The 14849-nt window shown below is 31.0% G+C and overlaps 2 protein-coding genes across 2 annotated transcripts; one reads left to right on the forward strand and one right to left on the reverse strand.

Annotated features, from left to right (window-relative positions):
• Window positions 1–6542: 6542 nt before the first annotated feature.
• HELRODRAFT_74144 (hypothetical protein) lies at window positions 6543–7196 on the reverse strand (the record flags this gene model as incomplete). Its single annotated transcript, XM_009014780.1, has 1 exon — window positions 6543–7196. A coding segment is annotated over one exon (654 nt), but the record flags the coding sequence as incomplete, so codon positions are not given.
• Window positions 7197–13168: 5972 nt separating this feature from the next.
• On the forward strand, window positions 13169–14742 carry HELRODRAFT_168939 (hypothetical protein; the record flags this gene model as incomplete). Its single annotated transcript, XM_009014781.1, has 5 exons — window positions 13169–13196; window positions 13481–13551; window positions 13864–14048; window positions 14390–14505; window positions 14612–14742. 5 exons carry the CDS (start codon window positions 13169–13171, stop codon window positions 14740–14742), a joined length of 531 nt encoding a protein of 176 aa, XP_009013029.1.
• Window positions 14743–14849: the final 107 nt, after the last annotated feature.

The following is a 14849-nucleotide window of genomic DNA, read 5'->3' on the forward strand; positions in this document are numbered from 1 at the left end:
CAAGAAATTTGTGACCTTCTCAACACCCACTTTGCAAACATCGCTAGTCAACTACTCTCAAACCAACCTCCCAGCTATGGTAGTCCTACAGATTTTATGAGCCCATCCACACCCCATTCCATTTGTCTATATCCTGTTACTGAACAAAAAATATTAACTACTGTTAATATCTTGAAAAACAAAAAGAGCTATGCAGACGATGGACTCAACATGTTCCTTATCAAAAGCATAATTTTCTCTATCATATCACCACTTAATCATATCTTCAACTTATTACTAAGCACTGGAATCTTTCCTGACTCATTTAAAATAGCCAAAATCATACCAGTATTCAAGAAAGGAAACAAAGATGACATTAACAACTACAGACCCATCTCCATTCTTTCCCCGCTGTCAAAAATTCTTGAAAAACTTTTCTTTAAAAGACTCTCTAATTTCTTCTGCTCCAACAATACAATCTGCAATAACCAATACGGATTCAGACCCAACCACTCAACTGAGCTTGCTATTCTTGACTTCACTCAGCATATACTAAATGAAATGAATAACAAAAATCTTTCTATTGGCATTTTTCTGGACTTATCCAAAGCCTTCGATGTCATCGATCACAAAATACTCCTATCCAAACTACATCATTACGGAGTAAGAGGCACAGCTCACAACTGGATGAGAAGCTATCTTTCATCACGGACACAATATGTTTCCATGGACAACATCAATTCAAAGCACGCTCTTATTCATCACGGGGTGCCACAAGGATCCATACTAGGACCCCTTCTATTTTCTATCTACATAAATGACCTCTGCAACGTTTCGCCCTCAACCAAATGCGTACTGTTCGCAGACGACACCAACCTTCTTTTTACTTCCAACAACCTACCAGATTGCTCTGAACATATCAATCTTGAACTCCAAAAATACTCTAACTGGTTATCCAATAACAAACTAATCATAAATTATTCGAAATGTGCATACATTATTTTTGGCCCAAAAATACTCACCAACCAAGCTCCTAACCTAAACCTATTAGTTAATGGTGTTCCTATAAGCCGCACCCTGTCTACCAAATTTCTTGGAATCACCATCACAGAAAATCTTTCATGGAATTCTCACCTACAAACTACCTCAGACAAAATCAACAAACTCACAGGCATCTTCTACAAAATCAAATATAAACTCTCTCTTTCTGCTCTTCGCACGCTTTATTACACATTCATCTACCCTTATCTAACCTACTGCATCATACTATGGGGAAATAGTCCAAAAAGCCACCTGAATAACCTAATACTTTCCCAAAAAAGATCAAAACGTTTAATTTTTAACCTCAAACCCGATTCTCATACTAAACCCTTCTTCCTAGCAAAAAAAATTTTACCACTTAACTTCATCTGTCTTTACTACTCTGCTTTATTCGTTTTTAAATTTATCAGCAATCTTTTCTCACTTCACTTTATCAACTTCTACACATTAAGTAACTCCGTTCAATCTACAACCACTAGACACACCCCTCTCTTCTATATCTACAAAACTCGCCTCAAATTAATCCAGACAAGCATAAAAATAACAGGTCCTAAAATTTGGACAGAACTTGTACCTTCCCATCTAAGAGCCATCATAAACCTACAACATTTCAAGTCAAAATTCCGTGCTTTTTTATTGACACTGGATCTCGATTCCACCACCTTATATTATATTAAGAATACGTTAGATACGGATGAATGGTCTTTATGAATGGTTAAACATTTATGTGTTTATATATGTACTGAGCGAACATTTACATAGTTATATGTCTATATATGTATGGCACGAACATTTACTTATTTATCTTCAATTATCTTTCTGCTTCAGTTATTTTCCTTATTTTATTTCATTAACTATTCATGTATCTACCTGCGGTGGCCACCACAAGACAAACAGTCTTATTCGGTCTCCGCATATTCAACTTCATAACTTTTATTCACTTATTTGATATGTTGTTGATTATGAATAAAACTTTGAAAATGAAAATGAAAGATAGGAAGCCGAAGTTACATTATTTACATTGGAAATAATTATAAAAATCTTTGTTATTTAACCACCAATACTCCACCCATCTGATCATCATTAACATTTTTCATACAATTTTTCGTTTCTATTGAATGTTATCTGCTTCTTTGATCTGATACGCATTTTTAATTATTAGCAGATTGAACGTTTAGTGCTGATTAAACAATGTCTTTTTTTTAAAGTTTATTGCTAATTGTTTCACCTTTCTGGTATAAATAATCATTTAAAGATATATTTGTTATTGTTTTAACATTGAAAAAATTGACTTTGAGTTGAAATTTTATTAAATAAAAACTAAATAAAAAAATCTAATTCAAAATTTTTTATTCGAGTTTGATACAAGAAAAGAAATTTAGAAATAGAGAGATTTATCGCAAAAAATACAAATCATTTGTATTATTAAATAAATAAATTAATTAATTAAATTTATTTATTATATTATTTTTATTAACTATAATTATTCATCTAACTATCTATAGAACTATCACCTGAATGATGTTATAATATATAAGCCATGATAGGTTGTCAATTTTAAAGTCGGTCATAAATTATTCATTCGCATCCATCAATTTAAAATTCTTTTGCAGCTCAAATCATTTGAATAACAAACAAAAAAAGTTTCTGTGATGTATTTCAAATTCATCATAACTTCTCTTCACCAAATTCCAATTCAATGAACTTGTGACCCTAATATCCTAACACCCACTTAAATATTATTATACATTGTCTACTTCTATTAACTATTCAAAAATTTGTGTGTTGCTCTTCAAATTTTGTTCTATTTTATTAATAAACAAATAAAACAACAATGATTGATGGATACTGTATTTTAATTAAATTAAGAGTGTATACAAAAATTACAATTGAAAGTGTGTGTCTACATATTTTAATGTAAACCTTTCAGTCCACAAAGTGATATGAAACAAAAAAAGATTAGACATAACAAAGCGGGAGTCGTTACACCAAGTATGTATTGAAACCACAAACTATGTAAAATAATAAAACACTTAGCCAGCGATATAGCAAGAGGTAAAAAACTACAATTACATAAGCAATTTTCTTCCTTCAAATATTAACATAATGTAAAAGTAGTTGATATGTTAGGAAACTTGAAACCAACAAACCCATGCATAATTTTGAGATTATTCAATTCATTCAGTTTGTTTTCAAAAAACCATTTTATGTTACAATAAAAAAAACGAATTATAATTTCTTCAAAATTCGGCAAAATTCAAAAATGACTGGATAGATGCCAGATGACACTTGCAAAAATCTTAGGTAGAACAAAGTTGAAAAAATTAATGTACAAAAGCTATCATCCACCGTTGTTCTTGTAGATATACAGTTAACACAAAAATGGAAATTTTTGATGTTTTCTTATCTTAAAAATGAAATTTATAATATTTCAATAGTTTATTTTAAAAAGTTAAGTTAGCTGTTAATAATTTAATAATAATTTAATAATTAAATAATTTTAAACACTTGGTCATTTAGAACCGTATTTGGTTTATTACATTCAACGTTAACGTCCGTTTATTGATTTGTAATGCTTTGAAAATTTGACGTATTTTATTTGCTGTATTTACTAAAAGTTAAATTTTTTTTTTGCAATACATCAAAATTATAGGCCTTGATAATATATTGACATATACATTCATTCATGAAACATTTGCAAGAATAACTGTAATAGAAACGTGACGTTACTTTTATTTTGTAACGTGGCTAACATTGAACCCAAAATTTAAACCCAAATTTAAAAAACTTAACATGATAAAACAATTTCCGTCACCACATCTTCTGCTGTTAACATTTCATTCATTCATATCTTTGTACACACCCAAATTTAATCATTAACCGTAGATGCTTTTTTTAATGCTAAGATGTTATCATAAAACTGTTTTAAAATTATTAAAATTTGAAAAAATAACAAATTATGCAAGATTTGCAAAACTTTTGTAACGTTTCCGTAAATTTTTATAAAAATGGTTTGTTTCTATTTGAGAAAAATATATTATATGGCAGTAATGTTTTTTCCTTCATATCCTTCGTTGTCTTTACTTTGAGTACGTATTACCATCTACAAATTTCAATTCTGAAGGTCAGTCCGTGGCAGTTTGAAACGTCATTTTTTATATAAATTCTTGCGGTGACAATCAAACTATTTGACCACAATCGTATAAATTAATGCTTAATGCAATCATATGAAAAGCAAAAAAAAAACGTAAAAGCAAAAATTAAGTTTTAAAAATTTTATTAACGTTGTTTTATCTCAAAAACAAAGTTTTTGAAGAAGCAAAAAGCTAATCAAACAAACATCATTTAATAAATATGAAAACAGTCAGTAAAACGACAGCCAGCAATTTAAAAGGAAGTGAATTCAATAGAGAAGCTCTGGATTTTCGCGTTGTACCTGTAGTAATTTGTAAGGTAGAATTTTCAATAGTTGTTGCAGCTAATACATCTGAACAGCTTCCAAAATTATCTTTCTGATCCCCATCGATACAATTTATTAAAGATGATCCATTCAAAACGTACCCAGTATTGCACGCAATTGAGTAATTGACACGAGTGAAATCGCTATTGTTCTGAATATTGACAGTAGCATGAAGAATGTTTATGGTTGAGATACATGTTTTTTTCATTTGTTGATACTCCGCTACTTGCCTGTCACTTGCCTGTTGAATGACAACATTAGTCAATCCGACATTCACATCTCCTGTAACGAACGCGTCAAATATGCATTGAGAGTTGTTGCCACACTGAGGGTAGGAGTTTGTTGGTTGACCGAAGAATGGAGCAAAGCTTGAATGTTGGTAATCACTCCATTTCAAACCATCAGGATAGCTGAAAATGCTTGTTTCGTTAGTTGTTGCCCACGACATGCCAAATTTGAAATGAATGTCTTCTGGTGAGGATGTTTTTGGAATCCACGTCCCATTGGGCAGCATGAAATCATTCGACGGATCATCATCCCAATTTCCAATCAAGCCAGAGACTTGTCCTTTAAGACTGGGTTGTAAGGCTGTTATAACATGAATCATGTTGTTCAAGTTGTAAAACTGAAAACTGAGTCCAGTTATTGTGTGCAGGCTGATGAGGGTGGTGTTGATTACTGCACTAACTTCCGGTAAAGATAACGATTCTTCTTCCCAAATCACACCATCAATTTTCAATTGTAATTTATTCGTAGTTGTAAATTCAACTTGTAAAATCAGGTCGTCGTAAATTTTTATGGCGAACGCGGCAAAGTAGCTTGCCGGCTTGGGTACATTGTTCCTGTCTACGTACTGCTTAATTCTCGCTTGTACCGTGGTGTTTGGTACTTGCAAGTAAACGAATTCTCCAACCGGATTGAACTCGTAAGAAGTTCCATCCATCGTAGTGAAATGTGGATCACCTCGAGCCGGCACAGGACGTGGTGGAACGTAGTGTCTGGAGTCAACGGAAGGTCGTTTTTCATAGTATTTGTCACACTGATCAGAAAAGATGCAACATTGAAAGTATGGTAAGACATCAACTTTGAAATGTTCCCATTTTGATTTTTCGGGGTCATATAAATCCAACGTTCCTCCACCTGGCGGTCCAACAATTAACATATTGTTACTATTGTAGCAGCACTGGACAGCTATGTTGTTTGGGTTGTTGGTACTTCTGTAGCATGCTTTAGCACCCTTGTGAAATAGTTTGCAACCAATAAGTCCAAAAAAAGATGGATTACATGAACTATCTTTTTTGAAGCCTCCCGAAAGTTGGTCAGGAAAGTTACCTGGAACAGTTGGCTGACAAGGATTTTGTCTTGATTCCCTTTCTTTTATTTGATTTATTTCTGCCGTATATTTTTCTTTCTTATGCCACTTGCTGCACAAGTTTTCATCGTTTGATATTGATGTCAAAAATTCTTTTACGATTTCAAAAACAAGCCTTTCAACATTCAATAAATATCGAACTGATACAACGTTGAACTCAACGTTGGTCATTGTTAGCTTATAGTTTCCATTATTGTTAATTTTTTCAAGTACTTTAAAATTTTCGAAAATTATATTGCCATTTGCATTGCGTTTAATCACTTGTTTCAATCCTCTTAAGGTTATCAATTTTTCACTGAATATCTTTTGGTCCCATTTTAAATAAGCAAAATTGTCATCTGTTTTGTTCAACGTAATATACGTGGCACTTTGCACGAGGGGATCAGCAGAATCATATGAGAGAACGAAACTTTTGTATTCTACATGTTTATATTCTACTAAAACAGGAATTCGAATATTAGAATCAAAATACGGAGTTAAACATTTAAGCTTGTTTTCTTCTTTTTGGCATTTAATTTTTTCTTCATTTCCAAATTTAACATCAACTTCATTAATGCTCTTTTCGAAACAAGGTCCACTTATGAACAAATCTTGCTGTCCGTAATAAAGCACTTTCATAGGATAAATTTCCAGCATTCCCAATGAATTGCATGCAGAGGCAATTTCATCACTTATTGAAAACAGCCATTCTCCTGGAGAACCAACATTACTATTTTCTAAAGCGTATTTTGATATATTAACCGTATTAGAGTAATCAACCTGGTAAAATCTTTTTCCATCACCGGCATTGAATCCAATCTGAGCATTTGAATATTCCAGTCTGTCGTAAAGGAAGATTACAAACGAATGTATGCCGTTGCTAGTTAGGATGGTTTGATGGTTGACTACGTTTTGACATGGATATTCGGCACTTCCTTGACAATCATATCTAGAGACGTTGCTAAACGTTACAATAAGTGACCATGAGCTCGTGAACGTATTAAACTGAACAAATTTACTTTTTATAAATCTATTTATTTGATTCAATATAGCAGGATCAAATTCTTCTCTGTAATAAATATCACCACCCATTCTTGGATCACTGTCAACCCAGTATGCTGCAACCGATAGTGTACCGTTAATTGGAAAAGGAGTTGGCACGTATTGAGTGCTACCTTGTCCGAAAAAAATAATTCCATTTGTGCTTATGTGAATCTGAGAGAAGGTTTTCCCAAAAAACGGAAATTCAAAATTGATGTTAATTGTCGTAAAAGCATCGTCTTGTTTAGCCAGGGCGGCATCTTGTGCTTGTAATCCATGTGGATACAGATTTGGAAGAGCTTTAAGAACGTGTAAATGGAACATTATCAAAGCAAACACACTGACCCTGTTATGGAATTATTTATTTTGAATATGTTATAAATCTTGAATTAACAAAAATAATTTTAGCACCATGGGTATAATATATAATGTTATATATGTCCATGGTTAGCACTCATAAATTTAAAAAAAAAGTAATTAAAAAATATCTTGCGAAATGCAGTTGAAAAATGTTTATCTAAATGTTTAAAAAAGGTTAAAGGTCTATTACACACTTTCTATGGTGTAAATATGCTTTAGCTATTTTAGTCAGCATTTCAAGAGTTTAATTGTTATTGTATGTTTTTTTCATTTTAAAATATTACTGAAGAAATTTTCTGGATGCCAAAACATTTTTTAGTTAGATATAAAAGCAAACTAGTGAAAAAGGTTAAATATATCGTTTTATAAAAGGTTTATAAAATGCTTATGAAAAATTTTTGGCGCATTTGATAAAAACAGACTAACACCACTAACCACATCTTAAGCCAAACGATGTAAAAGATTAAGAAAACCAGGACTTACTTGAGCATCTTTGCTCTTTAGTTACTTCTGAGCCCGCAATAAGAAAAACTTTAACTATGTGATTGTGGAACTTCGCAGAAATAATGATATGACGATACTTGTACGATTGCATCCTTTTATAACGAAAGTTTTAGGCACTTGAGAGTATTTTTATTATTATTATAATTTTCATTATTATTTTTATTATTATTCCTGTCACATGACGAGAATCACGGAGAAGAAGTCAAAAAAATATTTTTATTGAACTTCAAAGATTTCCACTTTCTTAATTTTATTTTTTTTCGGAATCTAAAAACTACGTTTGAAGTGATTTTTAAAAATTATTAAAAAATAAATCCCATATCTTACAATGATGTTTGTAAATATTTCACCAATTATTATTTTAAAAACTAAATCACTTGAGAATAGATTTTTATGGAGCTATAAACTTAATTTAAAAAAAAGATGAACTAATAAAAATAATTCGAATACAAAAGAACTTTACGAAAAATTTGGGAAAACACGCAGCGACACGCACACACACACACACACACACGCATGCACACGCACACACACACATACACACACACACAAACACGCACACACAAACACGCACACAGATACTGATTGTAATATACAGTAACACTATGCTAATAGAAATAAACACTCGTCTCAACATTTAACTTCGTCGTAACAGGAAACCAATTAAGCAGTATACTTAACATCTTCAAATTTTGTGTTATCCACAATGTCTCAATGAATATGTTATTTCACATCGAATGAATCATCGCAATAACGCAATTCTGATTAATCGTAAATACACAACATATGTATGGTGCGTAATTTAATAATTGGATTCGGTTGTTTTAACAATCAATTTATTTTTTAATGACATTAACGACAGCTTAGGGTCGATGCAATTCACAATTGTTCACTTTTCCTAATATCTTCTTGTCGTTGGCCATTGGCGGATTTAAGGGGTTCGGGGCATTTGAGAATTTTTTTAAATATTTGTCAAAATAGGACCGTTCTGTGTGTAAAATCGACCAAAAACTAAACTGAACGTGATACGCCAAAAAAAACGGTCACACTACCACAAATCTTGGTTCCCCTCCGTAAAAATTTAAACATTTACAAATTTTTTGGCCCCTCCTTTGTCAAAGTTGCCTAGATCCACCACTCGTTCGTTTATATAATCTTTTTGGCTTTCAGGACAAATCTGTTTGGTTTTGTTAAATAAAAGGAATTTGAATTTGCTATTTTTATTGAGTTCAACATTCTTGCCTTAGATCATTTGTTAATGCATCCATTTGGTGAATTATGCAAGATTAGAGCACTCCGTCTGAATGTCGAAGACCTTGGGGCGTTTATTATACTCTAATTTATGGTTTGGGCAGATGAGGAAATTATTTATTTATGAACTCTCATGTGAAGATACTGATAATAAAAGCCGTAAAATTGAGATCGAATATTATATTGTCAACGCCTTCTTGTATCGTTTGAAAATAACAATCTATACTAAGAGGATCTAACATGCTTATATTCTTTGATTAAATTTGAATTTTTGAGCTCATAATTTCAAATTAAAGGAAAGACTTCAAGCAGTTTTTATCAAAATATTTTTAATTTGGCAACAATTTACAGAAATGTATTTGTCAATGTTTTTCAGTTATAGTTATATAAAAGCATAAAAATTGATATAATAATAGCTATTCAAATATTCATGTTAATTCTTTTTCTATGTTTTATCTCTAATAAATGACATTGTAATCTTTAAAAATTTATTCAATTATTCATTTTAAATGAGCATTTTTTTTTCAACTTTGCTCTTCAAATAATAGTAATTGAAACTAATGAATATATAAGAATGACCCTTGAAATTATTTGGAAGAACACTTGAAGGACAAACATACCATTAACACTGCCAGCCTTCGAAGATTTTGAGAATTATTTAATAATAAGAAAACTTCACAGTTGCAATCAATACAACAAATATTCTGCTAAAAATATTATTAAAAATGCTAGAATATAAAGTTTATGAATTACTTTGAGATTTTGGATCAGATATGGGTTGGATCAGAGAATCAGATTTAGAGAGGTGAATGTCCCGATGTGAATAAAGAGTTTCTCTTCTTTTATTTTGTCGTCGTCCATTGATTTCTTTGCTGGTTTACGTAGTTCGCAGCTAAAAACCTCCTACTTTTTTAGCATGGCTTGGAACCGTCTTTGGCGGAGTTAAGGAGTGGAGACTCCTAATAAGTTTCCCATTTTCACCGTTATTTTAGTCTTATAACTCATCACCCCAAATTACAGAAAAGTGTTTCTAACCAACCTCCAAGATGTTCACTTCTGAAATCGATTCACGAGAAAACGTCGTGCAAATCCAACAATATCAAAAATTGATAGTTTGTGGAAACTTGTAATCAGAGCTTTCATATATATATATATATATATAATGAATAAATATTATGTACATAATATTTATAACAATCAAAATAACTTCTGTACGTAAAAGTTGCAGTCCAGTCAAAATCAAGATCATTTGTCATCTCTATTGCGAGAGCCTTTCTTTTGTAGGGGCTCAGGGCAGTAAGGGCCTGCTTTCACCCAGTTATGCGCCTACCGTTCGTAGTCTACAAAACATTTTGCTACGTTACTGTATAATCATAATAAAATATTTTTATAAGCCCATAAGCCCACTCAATATATCTCGATGAAGATTTTTAATTCTATTTATTAATTCCAAAGTCAGACCATTTTAAATTGCATATGAGTAGTAAATTATTTAGTAATTTCGTTTGATCTACGGCAATTGACGTAAAAATCTCCAAGTTAATTTCAAGTTTTTCAAATCTGAAGTGTTCTTATCTACGTAGTCGGTGTATATAATTTTTTATGCCCGCACGAATTCGTTTGTATTTGAACTCGAATTTTGGAACTAAAAAATTTATAAAACAAAGCGATTTGAAAATTTATTTATTCTGTATTTATCAACATTAGGTACATTTTATCTGAAAATTAGCATTAAACAAACTGATGCTTTGCTATGATCGTAAGTCTAATGTGTTTCATGTTGGACATTACCACACTCGTTTTTTTTTTCATTTCTAACCCAAAATGTATTCAGAAATACAAAAGTCAAGTAAATTTCACTTGAATAAACTCTTGAAAAAAATTATTGGCAGCCTTGAACAAGACGAGTCAATAAAAAATAGGCAAATTTTCATTTTCAATTTTTTTAATTAAAAAAAGTAGTTTCAAAGATTTTTAGCATGCAAATATTATTTGTGGAATTATATATACATATATATATATGTATATATATATACATATATATATATATATATATGTTGGTAATAGACCATAATTTTTACAATATTCTATAAATTCTACCAAAAGTCTGGCGTTAATATGTTTATAGTTCCTTTTTCAATTTTTCTCACTAAAGTATTTTGGTGAACGTTTAGTTTATTAAAATTCAAAATATTACAGAAGCAGTCCTTATTGACATCAATAAACCAAAAATAAATATACAACAAAAAATGAAAACCTCACTTCCAACCCGGCGCTTAACCAACAACGAAAACAAAGAAGTAATAAAAACTAGCATTGTAAATAGTGACAAAGAAGAATATGATGCTATCGATGAAGAAAAGAAGACCAAAGAAGATGACCAGCCAATAAAGAAACCTGACACCTAATTTCCATCTAAGTTCATTTTGACAAAGTCAATCTCCATTTAAGTTCATTTTGACAAAGTCAATATTTCCCTATATAAACAGCAGAAAGCACTGATGATGATTTATTTGGAATCGAAATATGGCCTTATTTGTTGCATGAATTCGGAAAATAAGTTTATTTTGAATTTTAATAAACTAAACTTTCACCAAAAAACTTTAGTGGGAAAAATTGAAAAAACGAACTACAAACATATTAACGCCAACCATTCGGTAGAATTTATAGAATATTGTATATATATATATATATATATATATATATATATATATATATATATATATATATATATATATATATATATATATATATATATATATATATATATATATATATATATATATATATATATATATATATATATATATATATATATATATATAACTTGTAGGGTATAGTTATTTGTCTCTACGTGGTTTCTTGACTGATTTCAGACGAACTTTATCAGAAAGAAAACAGTGCTGGCAATCACTTGTGTGTATTGCTGTGATCAATCAGCTGTTTATTCAATTGATAAAATCATTTGAATACAGCAAAATAACAAAAAATCGACAGGTAAATCACGGAATAAAACCAATCGTCAATAATTAAGCTTTTCTTGTCGGAATAATTATATTGTGTTCTCCTAGCCCTGTTATTCTTTACTGCAGTGAGTTTCCAGCTATCAAAATCTTACTTCTGTCACCAGTGGGTAATCTCCTGAAGATCCCACTTCTAACACCAGCGTTGTAACCTCTTCGACCTCGTAACTACCAACACCGATGTTATAGCTTCAAAACTCGCTATATCTCCAACACCGTGTTGTAGCTTTCAACGATAGTCAAGAGTTCGTTTATCCGTAAGTTTAAGATTTCCGATAGATGAACACAACTACTTTAAGCGCAAACTAAGTTGAACGTTTATTTAATACCAGCAGTAGGTAATAGAAACAATAAACTAATCCAAATAACTACGTAAATCACATTTACGACTTCTACGTCAACTGTTGTTCCGTCTTCTTCTTACCTGTTCTCCTCTCTCTTCTGTGCCTGTCCTCGTTCATCTTTCCCCCCTCGTGTGTCTTTTGGCGTTTCTTTATATAGCTAACGATGACGTGTCACGTGACTTTTTTTTTACAACCGTTTTAATTATTTACGCCTTTTAATTAAATGCAAGCGCTTCCCACAATTTCTAACTATGTACTAGTTCTTATCTCGGTTTCACGTCTGTATTAATATATATGCACTTATAGATGAAAATCAAAGCATGTTCGGCATTGGTTTACTTCCAATTTAATTTTTCGATTTTTCTAACGGTTGATTGTAAATAATTTTCAAGTTTCTTTAGTTCAAAACAAATTTTTATTATTTTATGCATGCTTTTCTGTTCTATCATGTTATTAACATGATGTTAATATATAATGTTGATGTATGTGTCAAATAAATTTTTGATCGATAAAATTTTAATAACATTTTCTGCCTACGTATAAAATTTTGTACTGTTTTGTCTTGTTTTGTATATAATTTTGTGTATATATAACAAATAATATTATTATATTGCTATAATCATAATATGTAAGTAGTTACATCGTATTTTGCTTATGCCAAATTAATAGAAATGATACTTTTATTAAATACTGTTACATCCCTGAATGCAAACTTAGATTGTCTTTTCGTTGCTTTGTGATTTTTTCCTTTTCCGGCCTTATTGTTTATTTTGAGCCTTTTGTTCGGGACTGTCCGAGTCAATCCTCTGCGATCATGATTATCTACAAGGACGCTTTCACTGGTTAGTTTCAGAAATCGTTCTTCATTCATTTATCGATGATATGTGCACGTTTTTAAAAAATCAGTCCCCAATTGAAATGAATAGCCCCCAACATAACCACAAAGTCGTTGAATGACCAGTTTTAAATTAGTGACTTTTCTTTTTGATTTTGAGTCATTGTGACACGGATAGCAAAATTTTATTTAAAATTTTGCTTAAACTCATAGCTAGTAATTTTATATATCTATTTAGTTTAGTATTTATTCAATTTATTTATCATTCATAATGTGATCTATTTAAAATAGGTGATGAACTCTTTTCTGACAGTGTACCAATGAAGCTGATTAACAATATTGTGTACAAGCTCAAGGGAACGGTCAGATTTTAGTACTCAATTATTGCTTGAAAAAACTTTAGTACAGTTATATTAGTTATAAATTCAAATACATATGTCATGCATGTGGAAAGTATGTTAGAAATATTTATCAGAATGTTTTCTGTTTATTAATTCTTTTCCAATTCCGTTGCTCAGTTATGCCGCCTCATAGCTATTCTCCTTTTTAAGTCACGTGAACAATCTACCACATGGTAGCTGTCAATGCTATCTTTGAAGATGTCCTAGAATAATATGGGATTTCCAGTTTTAAATTTATTAAATTAAAACTATTTGCTTGAATGAAACACTTAGATGAGAACAGATGTATTCGATATTGATGATTCAGCCATTGGTGGCAACAAATCAGCTGAGGTTCAAGATGAAGGAGCTGATGCAGCCTCGAAACAGGGTGTCGATATTGTCCTCAATGGACGACTTGTCGAATACACATTAGCCAAGAAGGACTACTTACCGCACATCAAAGCATACATGAAACAGTAAGTTTGAATGACCTTTGCATTTTACTCGTTGATTTAATGTTTGTATTTTGTGTCATTTTATTCTGTGAAACTCAAGACTCAAAATTCCTAGTTGTCCTCTCTGAATGATTTCTAGGGCCAAAGTCTTGAAACATAATTTTACGATTAAAGACAGGTCTCTCGTTTAACATTGACGAGTGAATTTCGCTATTTTGTCGTACATTTTTATATAAAATTTAGTTGATTTATCTTAAATTTTCTCTTGTCTTCAAAATGAAACAATTCTACATAATCAAAACTTCTTCTCAGCATTATAATATTTTCAAAAAAAGATAACATGGAATACAAAATTTTTTCAGAGTGAAAGAGAGGTTAGAGAAGGAGTTGCCAGACCAGGTTGAAGTGTTCACATCCAATGCACAGAACTTCATTAAGGAGGTCCTTGCTGACTACAAAGAATACCAGCTATTTTCTGGTTAGTTGTTCTTAATTATATCGACGCTAAATCATTTTTTGAGGTGCTTTGATTATATCTTATTAAATTTACTAATTAGATTGATTATAATTAAATGAATGCACAGGTGAATCCATGCATCCAGATGGCATGCTCGCACTCATGAAGTGGGAAGATGATGTTCCATACATGTACTTTTTTAAACATGGACTTATTGAAGAGAAAGTCGTAAGTACTCATTTTCTGAGATTACATTAAATTCTAAGTTTTTTTCTTTTTTACTAAACTAATAAATCTTTATTCTATGTGTTTTTTGCTTAATAGAGTTTTTACAAACTANATTTTTTTTATTTGCAGTGATCTGG

Source organism: Helobdella robusta (assembly GCF_000326865.2).
Source record: "Helobdella robusta unplaced genomic scaffold HELROscaffold_14, whole genome shotgun sequence".
In the NCBI taxonomy this organism is placed as follows: domain Eukaryota; kingdom Metazoa; phylum Annelida; class Clitellata; order Rhynchobdellida; family Glossiphoniidae; genus Helobdella; species Helobdella robusta.